Source organism: Molossus molossus, unplaced genomic scaffold (assembly GCF_014108415.1).
Source record: "Molossus molossus isolate mMolMol1 unplaced genomic scaffold, mMolMol1.p scaffold_m16_p_7, whole genome shotgun sequence".
In the NCBI taxonomy this organism is placed as follows: domain Eukaryota; kingdom Metazoa; phylum Chordata; class Mammalia; order Chiroptera; family Molossidae; genus Molossus; species Molossus molossus.
This window is the reverse complement of record NW_023425401.1, coordinates 58,976,537-59,000,318: the sequence shown is the minus strand read 5'-3', so window position 1 is coordinate 59,000,318 and position 23,782 is coordinate 58,976,537. Positions and strand designations below refer to the sequence as shown.

At 36.3% G+C, this 23,782-nt stretch overlaps 1 protein-coding gene across 1 annotated transcript in view; it reads left to right on the top strand.

Annotated features, from left to right (window-relative positions):
* The first annotated feature begins 3,235 nt into the window (after nt 1-3,235).
* Nucleotides 3,236-23,782, top strand: part of NAMPT (nicotinamide phosphoribosyltransferase) — a 31,601-nt gene continuing 11,054 nt past the window's right edge. The window contains exons 1-7 of the mRNA XM_036246636.1: nt 3,236-3,382; nt 8,391-8,547; nt 10,394-10,497; nt 11,638-11,766; nt 17,137-17,295; nt 17,834-17,970; nt 23,392-23,617. Of these exons, the coding sequence (XP_036102529.1) occupies nt 3,326-3,382; nt 8,391-8,547; nt 10,394-10,497; nt 11,638-11,766; nt 17,137-17,295; nt 17,834-17,970; nt 23,392-23,617 (969 nt within the window). The 5' untranslated portion in view covers nt 3,236-3,325. The remainder of the gene's footprint in view (nt 3,383-8,390; nt 8,548-10,393; nt 10,498-11,637; nt 11,767-17,136; nt 17,296-17,833; nt 17,971-23,391; nt 23,618-23,782) is intronic.

Here is a 23,782-nt window from a genome sequence, read left to right as displayed (position 1 = left end):
TTAGACCACCAGGATACCTTAGAAAGTGTACAGTTATAAAGACTAACTGACTAACTGGAATTTTAAGAAAACATAATCAGTCAGGAAGGTCTATGGGAGGAGCTAGAGGTTATGTACGTTTTCACACTCTAGGCAATTTTGAGAACTCTACAGGAAGAGCTCTATGGTTGTAACTTCCCTTTCCCTTAACTTCCTTTTCCCTTATATAAATACTTGTCCATCTTGGCACACAGGCCAAAGTGTGCATGTGGCTTGCTATGTCTGCATGTTCTGGGTTGCAACCCCTTTCTTTTTCCCAAATAAACCCTTTTTGGTGACGAAACACCTGGTTGATATTTTCACTCAACAACAGGAACATTTTGCAATGTAATGCCTGTAAACAATCCATGTACGTGCACTAATTCTTCCCATATGTGGGTTACAGTTAATATGTCACTTCCATACTTTTAGGCTAAGACTCAGCAGTTTTCTGTGTGTGTCTGTGTGATCGTAGAGGACCTCAGACTGAATTATTAGAGTGCTTCAGGGATGGTTAGCATGGATAACTGGATCCAGGAAGACTCCTGTCTTTCTGTAGACGAGGCCTTTTCCTTAGGAAATTAGAACTCTGGGCGGGCTCCAAAAAAACAATGGAAGTTTGAATAAGAAAAAGGTCTAACTTTAAAAAGTACCTCTGTTATGTTTGTGACAATTGTTGCTGCTTGGTAAGGCTAGAGGAAGTTTCGAGGGTGATAGCAAGGAATATTGTCATGGCTTCCAGGTGGCTAAGCCCCACACCTATTTCTCCAGTGTTTTCTATTGAGGTGAAATCAGGTCAGATGGAAATTCTGAAGCAACTTCAAAATACAAAAGTGTACCAAAGGATGTCTGGAAGGGTGTGTGGAAACAGAAATGGTGTAGTAACATCCACTTTGCCTGATCAAATGTTCATGTCCAGGCCTTTCATAGCTCTCTGTGGAATATAAACAAGGAGCTGGATGCCCAATTCACCCTACTTGACTGGCTCTTTGATAGGAATGATAGATTAATCCAGGATTTTTTTTTTTTATCCTCACCTGAGGGCATTTTTTTTTACATTTTTTGTTCAGATATAGTTGGAGGGAGAGAGAGGAAGAGAGAGAGAGAGAGAGGAGAGAAACATCAATGGGAAAGGGACACATCGAGTGGCTGCCACCCGCAAGACCAACCAGGGCTGGGGACAAACCGTAACCGAGGTACGCGCCCTCAGGGGGAACCGAACCGGGTCTCTCTGGACTGCAGACTGATACTCTAACCGGTGAGCCAAACCGGCCAGGGCTAATCCAGGATTTTGAATAGAGTGACGGGGTCCGTTCATGACTGCATTTTCCTCTGGAAATTGCTACATGTGTACAGGCCTTATGGCTGTTTCTACATTAACATTTTACCTGCATGAATATTAAATTTTCTCACCTTAAAACTTCAAATTCAACTCAAATACTCCAAGATCAAAGTCCATTATGCTTTTTAAAAACAAAAATGCTACAATAAACAAAGCCCACTTTGTAATCAAAATCCACCCCTCCCATAAGGCAGCATAGAACAATGGTCAGTTATACAAACATGGATTCCAGAAAGCTAAGCAAAAAGAATTTGTCATTAAATAAAGTAGGTTATGACATTTTAAAGTGAATAATAAGTAAAAAAAAAAAAAAAAGAGGTTGAAAGGGACAAAAAAGTATCATTTTCCTTCTCTGACCTGCACTGCTTGAACTAAATTAACAAAAATCTCCCCAAGTACAAATTTTTTAATGATTTAATTATTTGATTGTTTTTAAAAGTAATTTTCCCCAGTAAACACAGGGTCAACCAAAAAAAAAAGCTTTGTTTTAAACTTTGTTGCTGAAAATAATTCTAAATGCATTAGTATTATTTACTACTTTAGTGAGTGTCTAGAGCTATCTCACCACTTCTGTGAATTTGTATGGAATCTATCTATAGATGGGAGGCAATTGTCAAGAATCTGTACGGACTCCCGAACATAGTCTGGACCAGTCAGTGTTAATTGAAGAGGTTTCAGCTTTCCTGTGATGAATCTCTCTCAAGTCACACTCCCCTTCTCCCCCCGTGTAAGACTTCAACTAACTTGAAGGACAGTCTAAAAAGTCCCTGTATCAGTTTTCATTAAACCACTTTTCCCCCAGCTGTATCTTGTATAACCTAACTATTGAAAAAAAAAAAAAAAAAAAGAAGTAGCTACTGACCACGTGGACAACGGGAATCTTAGTTTTACGCAAAAATGAAACTACGTATGAGAACTGCGCAAATGGATGGTCAGCTCGTTTCACTTGCGTGTTTTTTGGAAGGTGTCCAACCCGTTTCCCCAAGATTTAACAATGTAGAAACATGATGAATCAGTTTCGCACCCTGTCAATGACTTGGCGCGTTGCCATTCACTTCTAGACAATTAGGTCTTGCCGTCTCATTATCCGCGAGGGCTGAATTCATCCCCTGACTTTCGAGGCAGACTCCTTTTTCCGGGAAAGTCAAAACGTCCTTCAAAGGATCAAAAGGCTCAGCCATAGAGCCAGAGAAAAGCGGGGTCGATGTGTCTGATTAAAGGGGCCCCTCGCACCTTATTCCTCGCCATGGGTCTTCAGATTTTAAAGGGAGGGTTGGGAGGATCAGAAGGGACGAGGGATGGAGGCAAAGGGTCGATCCTCAAGACAAGCCGGAGACAAAGGTGAGTAACTGCGTCAGGAGGACGGGGAGACGGGCACAGGGAGGATCCTCGGCCCCGGCCGGCTGGCGTGACTTCAGGACTCAGAAAACGAGCCGGGACTGGGTGGAGCAGTAGGTGTCCGCAAGGGTGGCAAACCCTTGATTGCGGGATTGGAGAGGTTAGGGACGGCCTCGCTCCCGGCTCCGCCCCGCTGGCCAGAGAAATGAAACCGAGGCCGGGACCTGGTCAGCCTCCGACTTCCCGGGGTGGGCGTCTCCGAAAAAGAGCGCGTGCCTCACGTCCTGCCCGCCGGCCTCACCCCCTGCGTGCTGCGCACGCGCAGCCACGCCACGCCCCTCGCGGGCCCGCTGGGGTACTGGGGTACTGGGGCGGGGGCAGGGAGCCGAGGTGAGGCGGCTCTCCGAGTCCCAGACTGCGAGCGCGCGAGCCGCCGCCACCCCCGCCGCGTCAGGGCTCCCGGCCCGCCCTCCTCAGGCCCCTCCTCCCCACTCGGTTACCTCCTCCTCCCCCCACCCCCTCCGACCGAGTGGTGACTTAAGCAACGGAGCGCGGTGAAGCCCATTTTTCTCCTTCCTCGCAGCGGCGCCGGGCAGCCCCCGACACGCGGCCCTACTGTGGCCCGACATGAATGCTGCGGCAGAAGCCGAATTCAACATTCTCCTGGCCACAGACTCCTACAAGGTAGAAGCTCGGGGCGGGGGCAGGTGAGGGAGAGGAGAGGGCGCACTGGGGAGCGAGCGCGAGATTGCGGGACAGGGGTCGGCCGGTCTGGGGTCGTGAGCCGGGCACCCGCAGGGGAAAGCGCAGTCAGCGGCACCGGACAGGTGAAGCTGGCGTCGCAGTGGGAAGGAGGTGGATGGAAGAGGGATGGAGAGATGGACGGCAGGAGGCGGGGCCTGACTGCGTGGTGGGGGGTGCGGCGAGGGGCTGAGGCGGGCCCAGCCGGCGCCTGCTGCCTGCGGGTTCGCCTGCCGCCCGGGGCTCGGGGCTGGGGGATCGGACGGCGGGGCGCGTCCGGGTTGGGGCTGGCTTGGGCGTCACCGGCCGAGCGCACGCCTTACCCAAGACCTCGGCCTTTTGGCTCCGGGCCGGGCTGGACTGGCCTGGACGAGGGCTCGCCCTAGGAGCGGGTCAGTTAAGTAATAGCCTGTGGGGCTCGGCGGTGGAGAGAGGGAGCGGGGTTTGAGAAGTGGGGTTTTCCCCGCGGAGCTGAATCGGGTGCGCTCAGCCCTTGCTAAGCAGATAATGTATAATGTCCCTTCTCGAAGAATGTGGGGCGAGGTCCTAGTAGGAGCAGCCAGCCACGTTCCTCTGCCTGTGGCCCGGTACGGAGGACACTTATCTGTCCCCTGTAGCCGTGCTGGGTTTCCCCGTCGCACTCCGCTGGGCTCTGTTTCAAACTCCTTTGCCCCTGCGGATCACTTATGATCCTTAACCCCTTGTTGCAAGCAAAGGCCGATCTGCCCTTACTCCACTAAAGCCATTAAAAGGTTTCTGTGAAAAGGGAAAGTGAAACACGGAGACTTACAGGAACTGTAGTTTTAATCCTGGACAATTTATATGGACTGTTGCATCTATAGCTGCCGCATTAATTTTATTTGAAACACACATTAGTAAAGGAAAGAATGGTTAGAAAAAAATCTGGCAGATGTTTATTCTCCTACTTTCTGAGTGTCCTTAGATGTTCTGTAGATAATAGAACTTATTCTGTGACCTTGGGTATATTACCCCATGTGCTCTTTTATGTACATGGTATTGTTAAAATGTTGGCTTGTGATTATTTGTTAGAGGTTAAAAATGAAACTATAACAGGAAAAGTAGGTTAGTAGTAGTTGAAAGCTCTTGGAAAGATAATAAATCTACCTTATGGGAAATCTAGAGAGGCTCAGGAGAACATTAGACTTTGCTCTCAGGGAAATATTTTATGCAATTTATATATTTCTCATATTTCTCTTTAAGTGTCATGCTTGGGATTGAATTTTTCAGAAGCTTATCCTTTCATAAAGTAAGTCAGTTTCATGACTGAAATTAAGTTTTTTCAAAAGAGCTACATTTTCCTGTGTGCCTATGTTTTTTACCACACGTATATTCATGTGATGGTAGTCCTCTATTAGCTGCAGGAAGACCAGAGCAGTTTAGGAAATATTTTTAGGAAAAAGGTTTGCTGAGGATATGAGAAATTTGTTATTTTCTCATCTGTAAATAATTTCAAATTTATTGTGGAGCCATTTGATCTAAGTCAAAGCAGTGCTTAAAAAAATATGATCTGAGCTCCCTTTTTGTAGTTCACTTTAATTTTGAATATTATGAAACTTTTTGTTAGTATTTCTTAACATTTTTAAAACTGAGTTCTCAGTTTCCCTGCCCATTCCTTCCAAGGCCTTCCCCATCTCAGTAAATGTCAGTGTTATTCACACAGTTGCTCAAGCCAGAAATTTAGGAGAAGGCCTTAAATCCTCTTTTTCCTTATCCACCAGATCTGATCTATCCGCCTAATTCCTCTTTACCACCAAAGGTACTGAGCCAGTGCTATCACCTAACCTTGTCTGGCAGTAGCCTTTTACCTGATGCTCCTGTTTCCATAGTGGTAACACTGTAATCCATTCTCCACCTCATTGCCAGGCTGATCCTTGTAAAATGTAAATCACTCCAGCTTAAAATATACTAATGGTTTCCCATTGCACTTGATGTAAATTCAAGCTCCTTGTTGTAGCCTGTAAGCCTTACGTGATCTTTTCTCTGCATCTTTCTCTGACTTGTACAGTACCGTGTATCTCCTCCTCCCCATTCTCTAAGTACCAACCATTCTGACCTTCATCTTTTCTGTCCCTTGAGTCAGGTTATTTTCTACCTCCTCATTTAGGTCTTGCTCATGTCACCATCTCAGAGAAGCCTTTCTGGCTGTAAATAGTCTCCCAGGCTCCCTCTAGCCCACCAGTTCCTGTTAATTTTTCATAGCATCCATCTAGATCTGAAATTACTTTATTTATTATTACTTTCTGAATTTTCAGCCTTCATTAAACCCATGAGAATAGAAACTACTGTGGTCTATTTATTTCTCTATCCTCAGCATCTGAAACAGTGCCTGGAACATAATAGGTACAGCATATCCAGAGAGCAAAAGTAGGTTTACAGTTATGAGTATGTGAAACACGGTTTATTCTTATATATTAATTATTGTATTATTTTCTGTATGAACTATAAACCTGCTTTTCCCCAACCTGTATATTTGTGGATGAATGATATTTATAAAATAATCTATTGATTTCATTTTCTGCTATATCATCTTAATTTCTGGTGAAGGTTCCAAGGAATTCAGAGTGACCAGTTTAGCAGAAAATAAAATGAAGAGGACAGAAAACCTAGCAAAACTAAAATTACTATAAATCATCTATTGATTGTATTTTTAGAATAATACTTATTAAGAAGTTGTGTATAAAATGTTTTCCCTTAAAGCAATGTCATATGCCAATATAAATAGATATGAATATACTTTTGTTCTTCTATAAAAGTATTGGGTGTTAGTAGGTGGTAGTAGTAAGTCATGTTTTGTGGTTAATTGCCTGAAAGTTTACCTAGATGACTTAGATTCTTTAGCTAAATTCTAAAACTAGTCTCTTAAGTTTTTCCAAAGAAGATTTTAGAAGTCATACTTCATTTTTAATTTAGCAGCCTAGACAGTTTTGTGTTTTTAATGACATTTATTTTCAGAGGAGTCATTCTGAATACTTATGCACAGGATTTAAGTATCATTATAAAAGAACACAGCCAAAATAAAGCTTTAAAACTATACCATATTTAATTAATTGTCCAGAACTGGAACTATATTTGTAAGATCAAAAAATTTTTCTATACTTTTAGACCAAGATGGAGTTACATAGTTTAGGGACATTTCCATTTAGATTTTGACTGTTTGGTCTACTCAGAAAATGAAAATAATTAATTTGTGTTTTAATACTTTTAAATCTGATATAGAAAAAAATAAATTTATAAAGATGCACCATTAAATATCTGAACTGTAAAGAAGGTTAAACTAACACTGAAAGTCACAACTATGAATCTGACTTTATAAACTTGCATAATATAGTCCAGATCCTCATTCAGATTTTATTTAATCATAATTGACTTTTCTCCTGTCCCACTACTTATTCTCACTAAAGTAGTTGGAGTTATTTAGGTTGTAAACTGAAGACTTTCATATATATATATATATATATATATATATATATATATATATATAATCTTGTGTTTTAGTGAATTGCCTAATAGATTTAATTGCTCTGGACTGAACAGTGGTATCACTCCCTGGGTTCTAACCTGAAAGAAATTAGCATATACTTCTGGATATTGACAAGGCCTCCCTATACCTCATGGTATATAGATAATCTGTTGTACCTGAGCAAAACAGAAAGTTCTGACTCTGTTGCCTGTCTTAGTCAATCAGACCATATATTAATATAAAGATTCACCTCCAAGGTTTGCCTGTAAGCAACATGAGGGTGCTATTTTTATAGAGTTGCAAGTTGGCTCTATTGGAGAGGAAACTAAAATCTTTTTTATATTTGTGATTTTTTTTTCTCTCTCAAAATTTCTGTGCTAAGTTGCAAAGATTCTTTAGATTAAAACCAAGTTTTACTGGTATTAATATTGTGCAGCCAAAGAAAGAAAATGTTTTTCTTCCTAAACTTTAGAATAGAGCTAAACAGGAAAAATGGTTAATGTTCACAGTAGTCATCCATGAAACTTGGTCTGCAAAGGTTTATTCCACCATTAGCCGGATTCACCACCCTATAAAGGCATTATTCCTACTCTTTTAACTGGGCAAATAAATACACATTATTCTTCCATTTATTTTTTATTGGTAAAATGTTTTAACCACATTAAAATATAATAAAATTCAAGTTATAGTGAGCACTCACTTTATTTTGCTTAAAACAAAAACATAAATTTTCAACACTGACTCCTACCCAGATTCGTAAAAAAGAAATTTGTGATAATACCTCTTCATATTTTTTAACAGAGGTTTTCACATTGCACTGTATGGGCATTTCCCAACTCAGAAGTAAGTTGAGCAAAAGGAAAGATTAGAAAATTTTTTTTTTTGCTGCTGCTGCTGCTGCTGCTGCTGCTACTTTTGATTTCATTGAGGTTTTTAGTGTCACTATAAAGACTAGGAGAGATCATTCTCACTACCTCATTATACAGATGAAGAATTAGAGTCCTGGGAAGTTATGACTATTACCAAGCATACCACATTTAGATAATAACAGTACCAAATTCTACTTTGAGCTCTTTTATATCGTGTATATGGGCCCCCCAACCCCCACTGCCTCCCATGGCTGTCTCTCTCTTTTCCTGAATGAAGACTGTTCCTCAAGATCAAATAAGATACCTGTCTTTGTACTTTTCCAGGTGTGCAGCTTAGAGGCCTTGTAATTCCTTAAGTTCAGGCTGCTTGTTTATAAAATGTTTGATACTCACCTGTGGTTTTGAATTTAAGATACTGAACTATTAAAAGTATCTTCATAAGTATGTTTCTTATTTTTTATTGTTTATAGACAGGAAAAGGAGCTGATCAATTGTAAACAAGTGTAATTTCTCTGGTTTCTAATAATTTCAAGCACTTTCTGTTGTTATTTATAGTCTTTTTTTGTGTGTTTTCTAACTCAAGTATTTCTCTTTTATATAGGTTACTCACTATAAACAGTACCCACCCAACACAAGCAAAGTTTATTCCTACTTTGAATGCCGTGAAAAGAAGACAGAAAACTCCAAGATAAGGAAGGTGAAATATGAGGAAACAGTATTTTATGGGTTGCAGTACATTCTTAATAAATACTTAAAAGGTATTTGCCCTAATACATTTAAAACATCACTTTTATATAAAACCTCATAATTTTTTTATATTGTTATATTCTATTATCTGAAGTAATTTTCCGAATAGTCTAATTTTGATATATATTTAATTACTTTAACTACTTTAGGAGTTCTTTTGGAATTTTTTTAAAAACCTTAATTCAGATACATTAAGTCATAATTTCATGTTCATATGTGCTGGTTTCTCAATATGAGGACAAGTTTCAGAAACTAATAAGTTTGGGAGTAAGTTTAGAAAAGTTACTAAATAGGAGCTGGGTGGAGTGGGCAAAAAGTGCAGGGGGAGAAATGGGGTCATCTGTACATTTTCAACAATAAAAATGAAATTTAAAAAATCTTTGAAAAAGAAATGCCACTAATTTTCTGAGGGTAATGTGGTTTGTTAATAGAGTTTAGTCATTAATTTAAAATAAAGGGTTTGGCCCTGGCCGGTTTGGCTCAGCAGTTGGAGCGTCGGCCTGCGGTACAGAGAGACCCGGGTTCGGTTCCCACTAAGGGCAACGTACCTCGGTTGCAGTTTGTCCCCGGTCCTGGTTGGTTGTGCGGGTGGCAGCCACTCGATGTGTCCCTTCACATCGATGTTTCTCTCTCTCTCTTTTCCTCTCTCTCCCTCCCGCTCTATCTGAACAAAAAATGGAAAAATGTCCTCGGGTGAGGATAAAAAAATAAAATAAAGGGTTTGTTATTGACCTGGGAACTCAGTTTGAATTGTGGTAGCATTATAATTACAATATTTCAATGCTAGTCAGTTTTACCTTAAAGGACTATTTTCCAAAACTACCTCTATCTATGAATTTATGCATGTTAAAGTAGAAAAATCCCCAAAATAATTTATTTGCATTTTTACTTGAAAGTCCATTTCTAGTCTGTTTTGTAATCTTATTTCTAGGAGGTGAAATAGTTCCCAAGGGTTTTATATATTTTGGAAAATTTCATCTCTAGCCTTTTCAAATAAAAATAATCTTAGAAGTGAATACAGATTCAGTTGAATTTTATGTATAACCTTTTTCTATAATCTTGGAATTTTAAAGATTAGATAGTTCAGACATGTTATTACTACTGAAAACCTACTTGGTATCAAAAAAGTACTTCTTTGCAGCAACACTACCAAGATATTTTAAATGAGCTTACTAGTGATCTTATATTGATAAAGTTACCAAAGACTGATGTCATAGTTCTATTCTACAGCTTAAAAACTTCATAATAGTTATTAATTTAGTGAAAATATATTGATTGCCTATTATAAGCTAGCATTATTCTAAGTGCTTCATATGTTGTAACTTATTCAGTCTTTACAACCACTCATAAGTAGGTACTGTAATATTTTTTTCCTCATTTTATAGATAAGTAAAATTAAAAGTATAAGTTTGGGGGGCAAAAATGTAGTAATTGTGAAAATTATTGTATTATCAGCCCTGAAGATATCTTTTATGAATAAAATAAGAAGGTGCACCTGGAAAATCATCTGTATCAAAGGCTTACTCTTTTAAATTTGAAGGGTATCATAATAAATAGAGATAGAAAAAAATATCTTCTTAGAAGTTAATTTATTGTGATTTTTTAAAAAATACTATCCATGTTATTTCTTCTGCACATTTAGTTTTCAAACAAGAAATTAACATGCTTAGACTGAGTGATTAAAAGTACAAATTCATTTTCTGGCTTTGCTGTTGATTCTGGGTGAGTTATTTGACCTCTCAGTTCTTGTTTTTTTAATCCATAGAATGGGTGAAATATCTAGAGACATTAATCCTGTGACAACTCCACAGTTCACAGAATGCCTTTCAAAATGTAAACAGATGTTTATCTTTTTAGGTAAAGTAGTGACCAAAGAGAAGATCCAAGAAGCCAAAGAGGTGTACAAAGAGCATTTCCAAGATGATGTCTTTAATGAAAAGGGATGGAACTATATTCTTGAGGTGAAAACTGGTTTCATGTTTTTGTCTACTATTTTAGTTTTGCTTTTATTTCAAAATTGCTTGCAAAGTAATTTGAATAAAAAATTAGACCATAATTACAACTATTTTCTGTCTGTGACCTAAATATAATGGCTATTGTAGATGTTCTTGTGAAAAGTTAAGGGTAACATTTAAACTTTTTTTCTGGTGGCAAATTATTAGTGTCTAGAATTTACAGCAGGTCTAATTTGTTATAATATAAATGAATTATAATTTAAATAACTAGCATGTTATTTAGAAAGGTGATTTAACCATTTCTTTTGAAAATACACTATAATTAAGAAAGGGCATGCATGGTTATTTGGCAATTTTAAAATTTAGGTCTGTTTTCTTGACTATAGGTTATCTAAGAAAATAGATGCTGTGAGTCTTATGACTACACAATAATTCTAGGAAATTTTTTTTACTGAATAGCTAGAATGGTTTGGTGCAGATTCATGAAGTTGATTTTTATCCTTTGTTTGTACTGTAATATTCATATCTAGCATCTTTGGAACCACTGCTTAAACTTTGGGCAACCAAAGATATGGGAGTTAAGTTGTAAGAGTTGAACATCCTTTGATGTTTTGTTTTGTTTTTTTATTACAAAGATAGATTGGGAATGGGATCTATTGGCATCTTATCATGGTATTAGTTAATTAATTTACTTCTTAAAAATGAATATTTTTTCCATTATAGATGGAACACAAAATAATTAGAAATACTTTAACCTTTATGCCTATCTGGTAATAATTGAGTTTTACTTTTTGTTGCTTATGGGTCTTTGAAGAAGTCAGGTAAGTGTTTACTCTGTACTGAAGTCATATTTTAAGTAAAATCTATTGAACTCCTGCACTTACCCCATTTGGTTTTTTGTGAGGATAATAGTAATGGATAAGTTAGGTGCTTTGCTTATTAATATAATTTCCAGTGGCCAGGGTGGTAAATCTTTTGATTTTATGTTAGAGAATATCAGGGATTTGTAGCTTCTCTAGAGATAATCTCGTCTAATCTCATTTTACAAGCAAAGTTTAGCTTCTGTAAAATGTAAAGAATCTTATTAAAACAGGTAACTGCGTATCATCAGTTGAATGAAATAAATTCATTGTTGTCTCTTACCAGAAATATGATGGGCATCTTCCAATAGAAGTAAAAGCAGTTCCTGAGGGCTCTGTCATTCCCAGAGGAAATGTTCTCTTCACAGTGGAAAACACAGATCCAGAATGTTACTGGCTTACAAATTGGATTGAGGTAAATTGTTGTTTTTTTTTAATTCTTATTTAACATTAATTGAAGATGTAAAAACCACTCAACGGGGATTCTAGTTAAAAAATTTTACTAATAAAGTAATATTATCTCCTACAATGTAATAAACCTTTCCAGTCCTCAATTTCCTCACCTATAAAATGACAGTTGAACTAAATAATCTTTAAGGTTCCTTCCAGTGAAATCTAGTGTTCTGAGATTTTATCTAAGTCAGATTATTAAGAATAATTACTGTTAAAGTGCAGTTGGTTTCCATCTTATTTGTTACAATCCTAAATGTATGTTATCATAGAGAAAAATTAGAGAACTAGCCCAGGTACATTTTTAGTAATGTAAGAGATTGTTTGGGTATTCTGTTGCAGTTAGACTATGAGAATTTTGTTCTAATTTTTAATAATGGCTTTCTTTATTCTAATCTAATTAGATAAGGGCCTAGGCTCTACATCCTAATATTTCTCATCTAACTACTCAAAATTTGATGATTATTTTATTTAATTTCTAAGCCTAAAAGGAGGCTACATAATAGACTCTGAATTTATATTACAAAATTTTAGTTTATTTTTCTTATATCTACTTCTAAGCAATCATATTTTTTCACATGCTTACAATTTTGATATTAATAATCTACTTAGCTTCTCAGCAGCTTAGTTTACACTTACTCTTAGCCAAAAAGCCAAGAAGTTATACCAGCTTAATTTATATTTTATCTATAAGAAGAAATATTCTACAAAATCACTATAGAGATACTATATTTTTTTTCAGAGGTGTTTACTTAGTGCTTAGAACTAACTCTTTATTAGTTTATTGGTTAAATAAATTTGTTGTTATATTGTAAAATAATATATGTGAGGTTCATTTGTAAAGACTAGAGAAGATTTAGAAAAAGAAGTCCAAGAATATGTTTGAAATTCATTTTTGCTATGTTGACAGGAAATTTAAAACTTTCATGTCAGACTCTTAATGGGCCATCAACTAATAATAGGGTAATGGGCTCAGAAAAAATGTACAATTAACTAAAATGCAGATTTTAAATAGTTGACTGCTATGTCTTAAAACTTTTAATTAACTGTGAACCCAAAATAAAAGCAATGTATCTTACTATTTTTGTATGATTGTTATAGTATTTGTATTGGCAGATATTCATTTTAATGGGGTATTATTATAAAAACACAAGAGTAGAGTTTTTAACCACATAATCCCGTCTATCATTTTACCTTTAATGCCAAAAGATCCTAAATAGATAAATCTTATTGTGGAAAATCATCGTTGGATACCCTTTTTACAGTTTTTTTCTTTCTGGTTTTGTGATTGAAGACTTAGTAAGTACTGTTTCCTTGTGTTTAACTGAACTTCCATAAAGCAGATATTTATGGACATAAGTATTTCCCAGTCCATCTTGCTTCATGTATATTTCTATTTATCTTCTTCAGAAAGTGAAAAAAAACACTAGCCTTTAAAAAAATTTTGTTTTAATAATCACTATTGTTTTGGTTTCTTTCACTAAAAAAGTCATAAAGTAAAATATTTCATATATAGACATCTTAGAGTACTAGTTTGTTAGCAAATATATAAATATTTTATTAAATATAAAGTCCAATTTGAGACTTAGATTTTGAAGAAAAGAAAAAGTACATAGTTCTTTATTTTTATTTGCTTATAACCTGAAATACCAAATTTATCTTCTATTATAATATATATTATTTTTAATCATTTCAGGTAATTTTATCTAGGCACAAAAATTGTGGTTTGACAGTCCCTTATTATAGTCTCTGATCAATCCATGTTTTGTAAAATAACATGTTTACTCTCAGTACCAGGTTGCTAGAAGAGACTTCTTCATGGTAACTTTGCTTTCTTCGTGGATTTTTATATAGGGCTAGAGGAGGTTCATCCTACTCTTACTCATCCCCAACCCAAGTTTACCACCTTGTATATGAAATTTGTTATCAAATTCAATAAACTTGTTATTTACAAACTTGAAGATTTTCTGCAGGCAATTCTTGATTTAAAACATTTTAAATAATAGTTCTCAGTAGTGCTCCTTCCAATTCTGTCTCCCAATTTAAATTCAAAGTTATTAATAACATTCTTTCATAGTTATTCACCATACACCAACTTTTAAAACCCACTAAAATTATTAAATTGCTTTATCAATTTCAATATTAGTGCTAGAAGAAATTTTAGTCCTCAAATCAAATTCTAAAACTTTAAGAGAGGAGTCTCAGACTTAGGAGGGGCTAAGGATTGAGCATATTAGGCTAAACGTAACTCTCTTTCAACCAAAAAACAAAACAAAACTTTTTGCTGTTAAAAGAGAAAAGATGGCCCAGCTGGTGTGGCTCAGTGGTTGAGCATTAACCCATGGACCAAAAGGTCACTGGTTTGATTCCCAGTCAGGGCACATGCCCAGGTTGCAGGTTCGATCCCCAGTGTGGGGCGTGCAGGAGGCAGCTGATCGATGTGTCTTTCTCATCGATGTTTCTATCTCTCTCTCCCTTTCCCTTCCTCTCTCTCTAAAAATCAATAAAAATATATTTTTTTTAAAAAAGAAAAGATAATGTGAAAAACCATTAATCAAATAGCCCTCATTTTACAGTTGGGGAAATTGAACCCTGAAAGGTGAATGGACTATAGTTAACAGAGTAGGTCCAGTCCCCTTTCTGCTATACCATGCCATTTTTTATTCTTTAAAAGTCTTTATCCTGCACAGTAACATTATAATAAACGTATCTTAAATGAAATTTGCAGGTTTATTTGCATTAGTTTTAGTTTTCAGCTGAAAATTTAATCTAGATTTGTATGGGCAAATTGCTGTTTTGGAAAAGTTTCCAACAAGGCCTACTTTATTAGACCTTGGATTAACCCAAACTAACTTGCCTTTTTTTTCCCTTGCTTACACCTACAGTGATCTTTTTTAAAGGGGACTGATTTTATTAAGAGTATAATTTAAGCTGATTTTGTTGGACTATGGAAAGGAAATGGTGATGTGAAGGATCACTGTGTCTGATAGTTATTTCCTTCCTTCCCTGGCATTTTTCGAGGGGTAAGGTCAATCTTCTACCTTTATAACTCAACTAGAGTTGTTCGCATTGTTTTATCTTTATCATACTCCTTGATAATATAAATCTAAGTTAAACTAAAATGTGAGAATTGATTGGATTAAGTCAGCTAATGGGTATTGGTTTAATACCAGCCATGTACAAAAAAATGGTGGGCACAGAAATTAGAGTAAGATATGTCTTATTTAAGGGCCTTTTGGAGGGCAGCAGTTCATTCTTAACTAACTACTAACATAAATAAGAATACTAAATTGGTAGAAGAAAAGTAGGTAATTCTGTCTAAGCAATATGAAATGGAAAAAATAAATAAGCTTTAATAAAGGAGAGGAAGTGGCACAGTATCCTTGGAATGGCAACTAGCTCAAAGGGGACTGCTCCAAGGGAATGGCAAATAGCTCAAAGGGGACTTCTCAAAGGGGATAGCTAAAAGTGGGAAATATAGTAGATCAACCTTTAGATGGTAAACAAGGTGAGATTATAGCAAGCCTCAAATTTCTATATGAATTGCCATTTCTCCCTATAGACAATAGTCATTAAAGGATTTTTAGGAATGACACAACCTAAATAAAATATTCCCTTTAGAATGATAACAAGTGGTATGAAGAGTAAGTCAGAGAAGCTAAAGATTAGAGGTAGGATAAGGGCATTGGCAGTGCAATCAATAGAGTAGTTTCAGCAACAAAGTGGTTAGAGATTAGAAGTGCTTGGTTATAGAGTTTAAGTTAGTAATTGCTTTAGTTTTCTAATGCTATTTAACAAACTACCCCAAAATAAAATAGCCATCATTTCTCTTAAGTCTGTAGTTGACTAGATGGTTCTCTGATGCTCTTGCTTGGACGTTGTGTCTTCATTCAGCTGAGGGTACAGCTAGAACAGGACAGTCTAAAATGCCCTGACTCCCATGTCTGGGGCTCACTAACATAGCAGAGACTGCTGGGCCTCTCTCAGTAGCTTGGGCTCCTTCACAACATTGTAGTCTCAAGGATCTAGGAGAATGAGAGCTGCAAAACCTCTTGAAAGTCATACAATATGACTTCTGCCACATTCTGTTGGTTAAAAAGAAATCATAAAGACAGCCCAGAATCAAGGGATGGAGAAACAGATTCCATCTCTTGATAAGAGAAGCTGCAAAGATTTGAGGCCATATTAATTAGTAATAGGAGTCTAATGCTACAGTTTGTTGTTTTTGGTGACTGAGTTTGGAAGTCTAAGATTAAATAATCTTGTTTTTATTTATTTATTGATCACTTAACTGGTATCAGTAAAAGCTAGTTTTATAAAATTTAATTAGTACATTAAGTAGCTTTTTGATTGAACTCAGACATTGTTGTCATAGGTCTTTCTAAATCAAATTTGAGGCTGCTTCTAATAATAGACTCTCTGATTATAAAATAAAAATTATGAACCTATTATGGAAAAGAAATGAATTCCCATACCATAATAATTAATATGGTTGCCATGATTAAGCGTAAGACTTTCTTGGCAGCCAGGGAAAAAAAGGAAACCAAGGTATAGTTCTTAGCAGACATTAGGAACCTAGCAATTCTTCCATGTTCTCATTTGGGAATTTATATAATAGGTACTAAGTTATAAAATAACAGTGCTCTCACAGTTTTACAACATAGGCAGAAATGTTTCGCGTGGCCTTTTTATAATGACTTTTGATAAAAGCCAAGGACAATGAAGCATAACTCAGTGAATAGCATTCTCTGGTGCTAAGCAAAAGTATCTCAAGTATATAACCTACCACTAGTCATATTAGATCCAAGTCTACCTAGAGGAATAAATGAATAACCTTAGATCCATTCTATTTAAGGTGTAGTCCACGGACCAATGCTGGTCCATGAACCATTTGATGCAGATTCCCATTAAATATAGAGATCAGGGATAATAAACATTTAGAAACTTTTATGGTTATTACCCCACCATCCAAGTGTGTGTGTATTTTATAAAACAATTGCTTCGTGGTAGATTGAAAATTTTTTTTAAGTTGGTCCTTCATCACAGATAGTCTTTCTAACTATTATTTACTTCTTTGGAGATTTCAGTAGAAATGTGACATTCTCAACTGTTAAGGGTCTGGTATGCTTTTCCTTCATGTTGCTGGTTTGAGAGCCGAGCTATGCACTGTATCTGGAATGCTTGTGTTGGCATCCTGTTACACAGTTGAAATGTCTAAATGGAATTTCTGGGAGTATGGAAGTCCAGAACATACCTCCAGAGAAAGCTAGGATTTTCCTCAAAAAGAACCCAATAGTTTATGTATTCATATTTGTGGTTAATTTTATTACTACAGACTATTCTTGTTCAGTCCTGGTATCCAATCACTGTGGCCACAAATTCTAGAGAGCAGAAGAAAATATTGGCCAAATATTTGTTAGAAACATCTGGTAACTTAGATGGTCTGGAATACAAGTTGCATGATTTTGGCTACAGAGGAGTCTCTTCCCAAGAGGTAAGAAACTGATATGAACCTCATTGAATAAAATGTACATTGTCAGTAGTTTACCATCATAAACTTTCTGAGAAGTTATGGGATTGGTGTTGGTTCTACATAGGCCACATTTTGAATTCCAGAGATTTAGTCAGAAGATTAAGTACCTACTGTGTGTTAGCCTGTGTTCAAAGTACATGGAATATAGCCTTCAATAAATTTTTCTATCCTTTATAGATTAGATGGGTGGGTTGGTGGACTGACAGATAGATATAATAAATATAGCAGATGTCAGATAGTGCTACAGAGAAGCATTAGGCAGAGTAGGGGAAAAGAGAGTGATGGGAAATGGGGGTAGGCCTTAGTAAATAGTTCTCTTTGAGGAAGTAACAATTGAATCCTTAAATACTTAAGAAAAACTAGATCTTTGTCGTAGGAACTATTATCTCTGATAATAGTTAAATACCTCTCTAAGAATAACAGAAGACATAGTTCTTTGGGAGCTATGCTCTGTACCTCAAGTATGGGTCTGAATTTTGGCTAATGGTTTATATTCTAGACTGCTGGCATAGGAGCATCTGCTCATTTGGTTAACTTCAAAGGAACGGACACAGTAGCAGGAATTGCTTTAATTAAAAAATACTATGGAACAAAAGATCCTGTTCCAGGCTATTCTATTCCAGCGGCAGAGCACAGGTAAAATTGTTTCATTCTCTTATCTAAACATTTGTTTTCTGTAATTACTGAGGTTTTTTTCTTTCTTATATTTATAATTCAAAGATGTTTTGCTTAACTACAGAGCCATAAACTCCAGTAAATCATCATGTACTTAAGCAATACAAATTCATTATTTGTACTTTGTATAAAGACTAGTATCAGGGAGGTAGAAAACTTTTAACCACCCTAATAGAAACAATTTAAGAACTTCTTTTCAACTGGTATATTGCCATATAGGTTTTTTTTTTTTAAATGACCTTTTCAGTTGCTCTGTTGCCATATGCAGATAGATTTTATGTGTTAAATTAAGTCTAGAAACACTCCCTGTAAAACCTGGTCACTTTTTTCCCTTTCTCTGCTCTTCTACATGACCTTAGCTATCTTTGCCTTGGAAATTGTCATCTGGACCCAGAACCCTCGATTGTAAATGAACGAGTAAACTTTTTTTTTTTTTTCTCACATGAAGACATTTTTCCATTTTTTGTTCAGATAGAGTGGGAGGGAGAGAGAGGAAGAGAGAGAAACATCGACATGAAAGGGACACATCAAGTGGCTGCCACCCGCACAACCCAACCAAGGCCGGGGACAAACTGTAACCGAGGTATGCGCCCTTAGCGGGAACTGAACCCAGGTCTCTCTGGACCGCAGGCCAACGCTTTAACCACTGAGCCAAACTGGCCAGGGCTGAGAAAACTCTTTTGATGAAATGGAAGAGAGTTCAGATTCTTCTTTTGCTTCCTTATCTGATCTTGCTAAACCCTCTCAAGTTGAACTAGAAGGAAGTTATAATCTAGGAAGCATCTGCTCTGATCCTAGAGTTAACTTGTTTTTAAAACACATGCCCAACCTAATTTCTGGTTCTTATAACAAAATTTATTTACTGGTTGAAGAGGTTTATTAAATCCTACTTATACTTAAATATTGCGGGGTGCCAAAATGAGTAGTAAGTTTAGAATAAAGCTGAGCTTTAAAAAAAATCATTGATATATCTTAAGCACTTGTTTTACATGATACAAAAGCTGAGCTTGTATTCAAGGCAGTCTACTGAATGCTACAAGGGATAGATGAAAACTGACTTTATCTTCAGTGTAAAATAGTATACTAGCATTCTTCTTTATTGACTAAGTACTTTTAAGGAGGTACAAGAAAGGTTTTATAGACATGGTATATGAAATCTTGACTTTTTGAAAGAATGGTAAAATTTCTTTTTTATCTCTTTTGTTATTCTTTTTCCTATTCTACATGTTTGGCTTTTTTTTTTTCACTTTTTATTAATTTATTTTTTGTTAGAGATGTTTGTTTCTCCTTCCTCCCACCCCCAGACTCCCTCCTCCTCATCCGGCCCTCCCACACCCCTAGCATTGTTGTCTATGACCATTGGTTATACATACATGCATATAAGTTCTTTGGTTCATCTCATCCCCCCACCCCCCACCCCACTCTGAGGTTTGTCAGTCTGAACCGTACTCCTTTCTATGTCTCTGGATCTATTTCGTTCATCAGCCCACCTTGTTCATTATATTCCACAAATAAGTGAAATCATGTGATATTTGTCTTTCTCTGTTTGGCTTATTTTTGCTTAGCATTATACTCTCAAAGTCCCTCCATGTTGTCTCAAAGGATAAGAGATCTTTCTTACAGCTGCATAGTATTCCATTGTATATATGTACCACAGCTTTTTTAAATTCTCACCTGAGGATATATATTTTTTTCCCCTATTTACCTTCAGATAGCATGGGAGGGAGGTGGGGAGGAGGAGAGAGAGAGAGAGATAAACATTGGTGTGAGACATAGATTGGTTGCCTCCTGTACAACCCTGACCAGGGCTGGGGACGAACTGCAACCGAGATATGTGCCCTTGACCAGAATCAAACCCGCAACTCATGGGTCCATGGACTGGCGCCCTAACCACTGAGCCAAACTGGCCAGGACAATAATGGTAAAATTTAATGGCAGTCATGGGGCATTCTCTAAGTGAATATTTCCTGCATGCCTGTCATGTGTCAGGCATTGTACTGAAACAGCAGGAATGAAAGAGGAGACTGAATGTGTTTAGGGAATCAGATAAAACATAGAGACTGGAGGTAACATAGGTTAAACTGGGAAGACAGGTTACTGAAGGCCCTCAAATTTATGCTAGATTATTTGAACTCCATTTTCTTTTTTTTTTAAGAAGACATGAGTTGGAAATTGCTTGGATGTTTTGTTTTTTTTTCTTTATTGATTTTAGAGAGAGAAGGGAGAGAGAGGTAGAAACATCAGTGAGAGAAGATCGATTGGCCGCCTCCTGCATACCCCACACTGGGGATTGGGCCCATAACCTGGGCATGTGCCGTGACCAAGAATCCAACCGGTGACCTCCTGGTGCATGAGTTGACGCTCAACCATTGAACCACACTGCCCAGGCCCCAAACTCCATTTTCTAATGGGAGTGGGCATTGAAGTTTTCAAGCAAAGAAGCAATGTCAGAGAAATGTTTTAGAAACATTTTGTTAGCAGGATATCTTCTGAATTGGAAAAGAAATAGAAGGTAGTAGGCTTTATAGGAGAGCTATTGCAGCAGTTTTGAGAGAGAATGAGGTTCAAAACCAAGTGTCTAAATAAATGGAAAGAAGTGGATAAACATGAACAATGGCTTGGGGGATGAAATCGCTAGAATTTGATGGTTGGAACTGGGGTTCAATAGAGAATAGATTCTGCTAACATTTATGAGGATTACTGTATTAGTAGTACCTTATTGAAAACCTCATTTAAGACTAGTGAAACTGGGAAAAATTATCAACAAAGAATGGTTTTAGGGTTACAGTATTTTTATTTTCAACTAAGATGTATGTACATCTTTTAAAACTTAATGTAGTATCCATGTGTTAGACCCTTGACTAATGGTTTTGTTTTAAAGTAACAACATGAGTATGGTACTATAAATCTGAGAATAAAGAAAGTATCTTCTTTAGGGCTTTCGTGATAAAATGGTGAAAATCCGTTTTACTTAGAGTCACATAATATTTATTACATTTTTACATTCGTAAGTGTTCGACTTCTTAATATAGAAGAGTATTTCAGATGTCCTTAAATAGAAAAGTCTTTTAAACAACAACATTGTATAATTAATAGAACTGTATAGCTGATATACTGGGTGACCTTGGGCAAGTCACTTATCTCTCTGTTTTTCAGTTCATCCAACCAAACAAAAGAAGCTGCTAAAATTTTACATCTTTAATATCAGAAGCTCATTGAGAATAAATGAGCTAACATCTAAAATAACTTTAAAATAACAACTTAAATTTTACAGCACTGCCATTATTCTTATATTTTCTTTAAAAATGTATGAATCTGAATTTAGAAATATTCCATTACATAACTTTTCCCTCAAATTTTGGAAAAGTATCTAATTTGTTACTTTAAATTGGAAAATTAGTATGAGTATAATTCATTGAATAAATATTTATAATGTCCATATTCCAAATACTGTACTAAAAGAATGGGTGTGAAAATTGGATTATATAGAGGATGCTGTAGGAAATGTCTATGGAATGATGAGATGAAGATAACTCATCTTCCTACGTAACAAAGTGCACCTGGAATACAGAAGCAAAACCTGGGCTAGGGTACAGATTTTGGAATACCCTCACTAAAAGGGTATTTTTTAAAAGCTATGGTGTTTTTCACACATGTAGGTGTATAAAGGGAGACAGTGCCCAAATCAGAGCCTTTGGTCAGATTGAAGAAAGGAGAGAGGATAGCATCTGGAGGAGACTGAAAAGGAGCCATAGAAATAGAGAAAAAAAATCAAAACATGGGAGGTGTCATTGAAGTCATGGAAAAGAAAGCTTCAAGGAAGTTCAGAGGCCACAGAGAAAGCAAATAAGATGAGAGCTAAAAATGAACAATTACCTTTTCTAGACATGATGAACACAAATAGCAGAGTTAGATGACTGTATTGATACAGTGCTAGTAAAACATAACTGCATTCAATTACAAAGCTCTCCAGTACTGGTATTCTTTGCTCTTAAGTTTCTCCCTTATATAGAGGACAGTAGCAATTCTTGACATGAAGGAGTTTTTTTTCTTTATGTCTTAATTTTCCCATAGCCTGCAGATGCTTGCATGAATTAGAAAGTTGGCATTGTAGCTACTAGGAGAGTGTTCACTGTATAAATAGGCTGTCTTTCCATTTCAAACAAGAGTACTCTCTCTGAATAGTTGTCTTTATAATCCTGACTTGTACATGCTCTTCTATCACCAGCATGCCATTGACAGCACAGGAAAAGTTGTTTACTCCAGTCCTGTAGAAGAAAAGAACAAATAAAATGACAATTGCAAACCTAAATTAATAAGATTCTTCAAACAGTTTTGAGATCAATGTATACCTAAATGGGGTTCTATAGTAAATGAATGGGTTGTCTTACTTTTCATTATTTTACTTATAAAAATGGGGTAGAAGTAAAGACTAGAAAATTAGGGAAGAAAGAAAAATTGCTTGACATGAGAAAATGGAAATTTTCAAATTTCATTATTCTGTTTAGGAATTTCAAAAATTGTATATGGGGGTAGGCAAAAGTAGGTTTATAGTTGTAAGTATGTAAAACAGTTTATTCTTATATTATTAATTTTATTATTATTATTAAGCTACTTTTGTCCACCCCTGTATTAATAAACTAACAAGTACTTAAGTTACATAATACTAATCTATTTAGTAAGAAGAACTATTATTGAGGACACTGTAAAAATCACTCAGATAAACTTTCACACTTTATTTCCCATCTAAATGATGTTTTGCCCAAACTAAATATTAAAATTCTTATTCCCTGGACATATATTAATTAGTAGTGAGTAATCTGTAAATGACATAAATGACTGTTACTGGCCATTTGAAGATATAACAGGTGAAGAGTTAGTTGACTATATGTATTTATAGTATAGTTAAGTAATTGCCTTTAAGTATGAGATTTGAAAGATAAAAAAGATCAAATGTATGCCTACTATTATTGGTACATGGTTTTGAAAATTCACAGGAGGAAGCCAGGTGCTTACATTGTCTAGCAAATAATGGGAGCATGTGTTCATTATTTCTAACATCTTGACATAGCAAATAGAGTGCATTCATTAAGTAAGTGCTTTTTACTTCACTGAGTTTAAATACCCCCAAAAAACTTAAGTATGACTTAAAAGCTAATATAATTATTGGAGAGGAGGAATATTACTTTTTTAGTCTTTAAAGAAATTATCCAAGGGGTGGTTTGGCCCAGCTATTCAACTGACCTGATGTGCATTCATTAAACTAAATCACTTACTCTCTCTCTGCAGTGTTGATGGTATAGTATAGTAAACATGACATATGATTCAGGAACAGGTTATGTGTATGCCTGAGTAAATCTGTATTTTCATTTTGTTTTCTAGTACCATAACAGCTTGGGGGAAAGACCATGAAAAAGATGCTTTTGAACATATAGTAACACAGTTTTCATCAGTGCCTGTATCTGTGGTCAGCGATAGCTATGACATTTATAATGCGTGTGAGAAAATATGGGGTGAAGATCTAAGACATTTAATAGTATCAAGAAGTACAGAGGCACCACTAATAATCAGACCTGATTCTGGAAATCCTCTTGACACTGTATTAAAGGTAAATTTTAATACATAACTTGATTATTAAAATGCCTATCAAGCAGCTGCATCAACACTACTTTTAATTTTATTTATACACACACCATTTCAGAGCTATCTGGATCTTATTTCAGAGTTGCAGCACAGAGAGAGCAATAGATTTGCCCAAGGTCACACATTTATT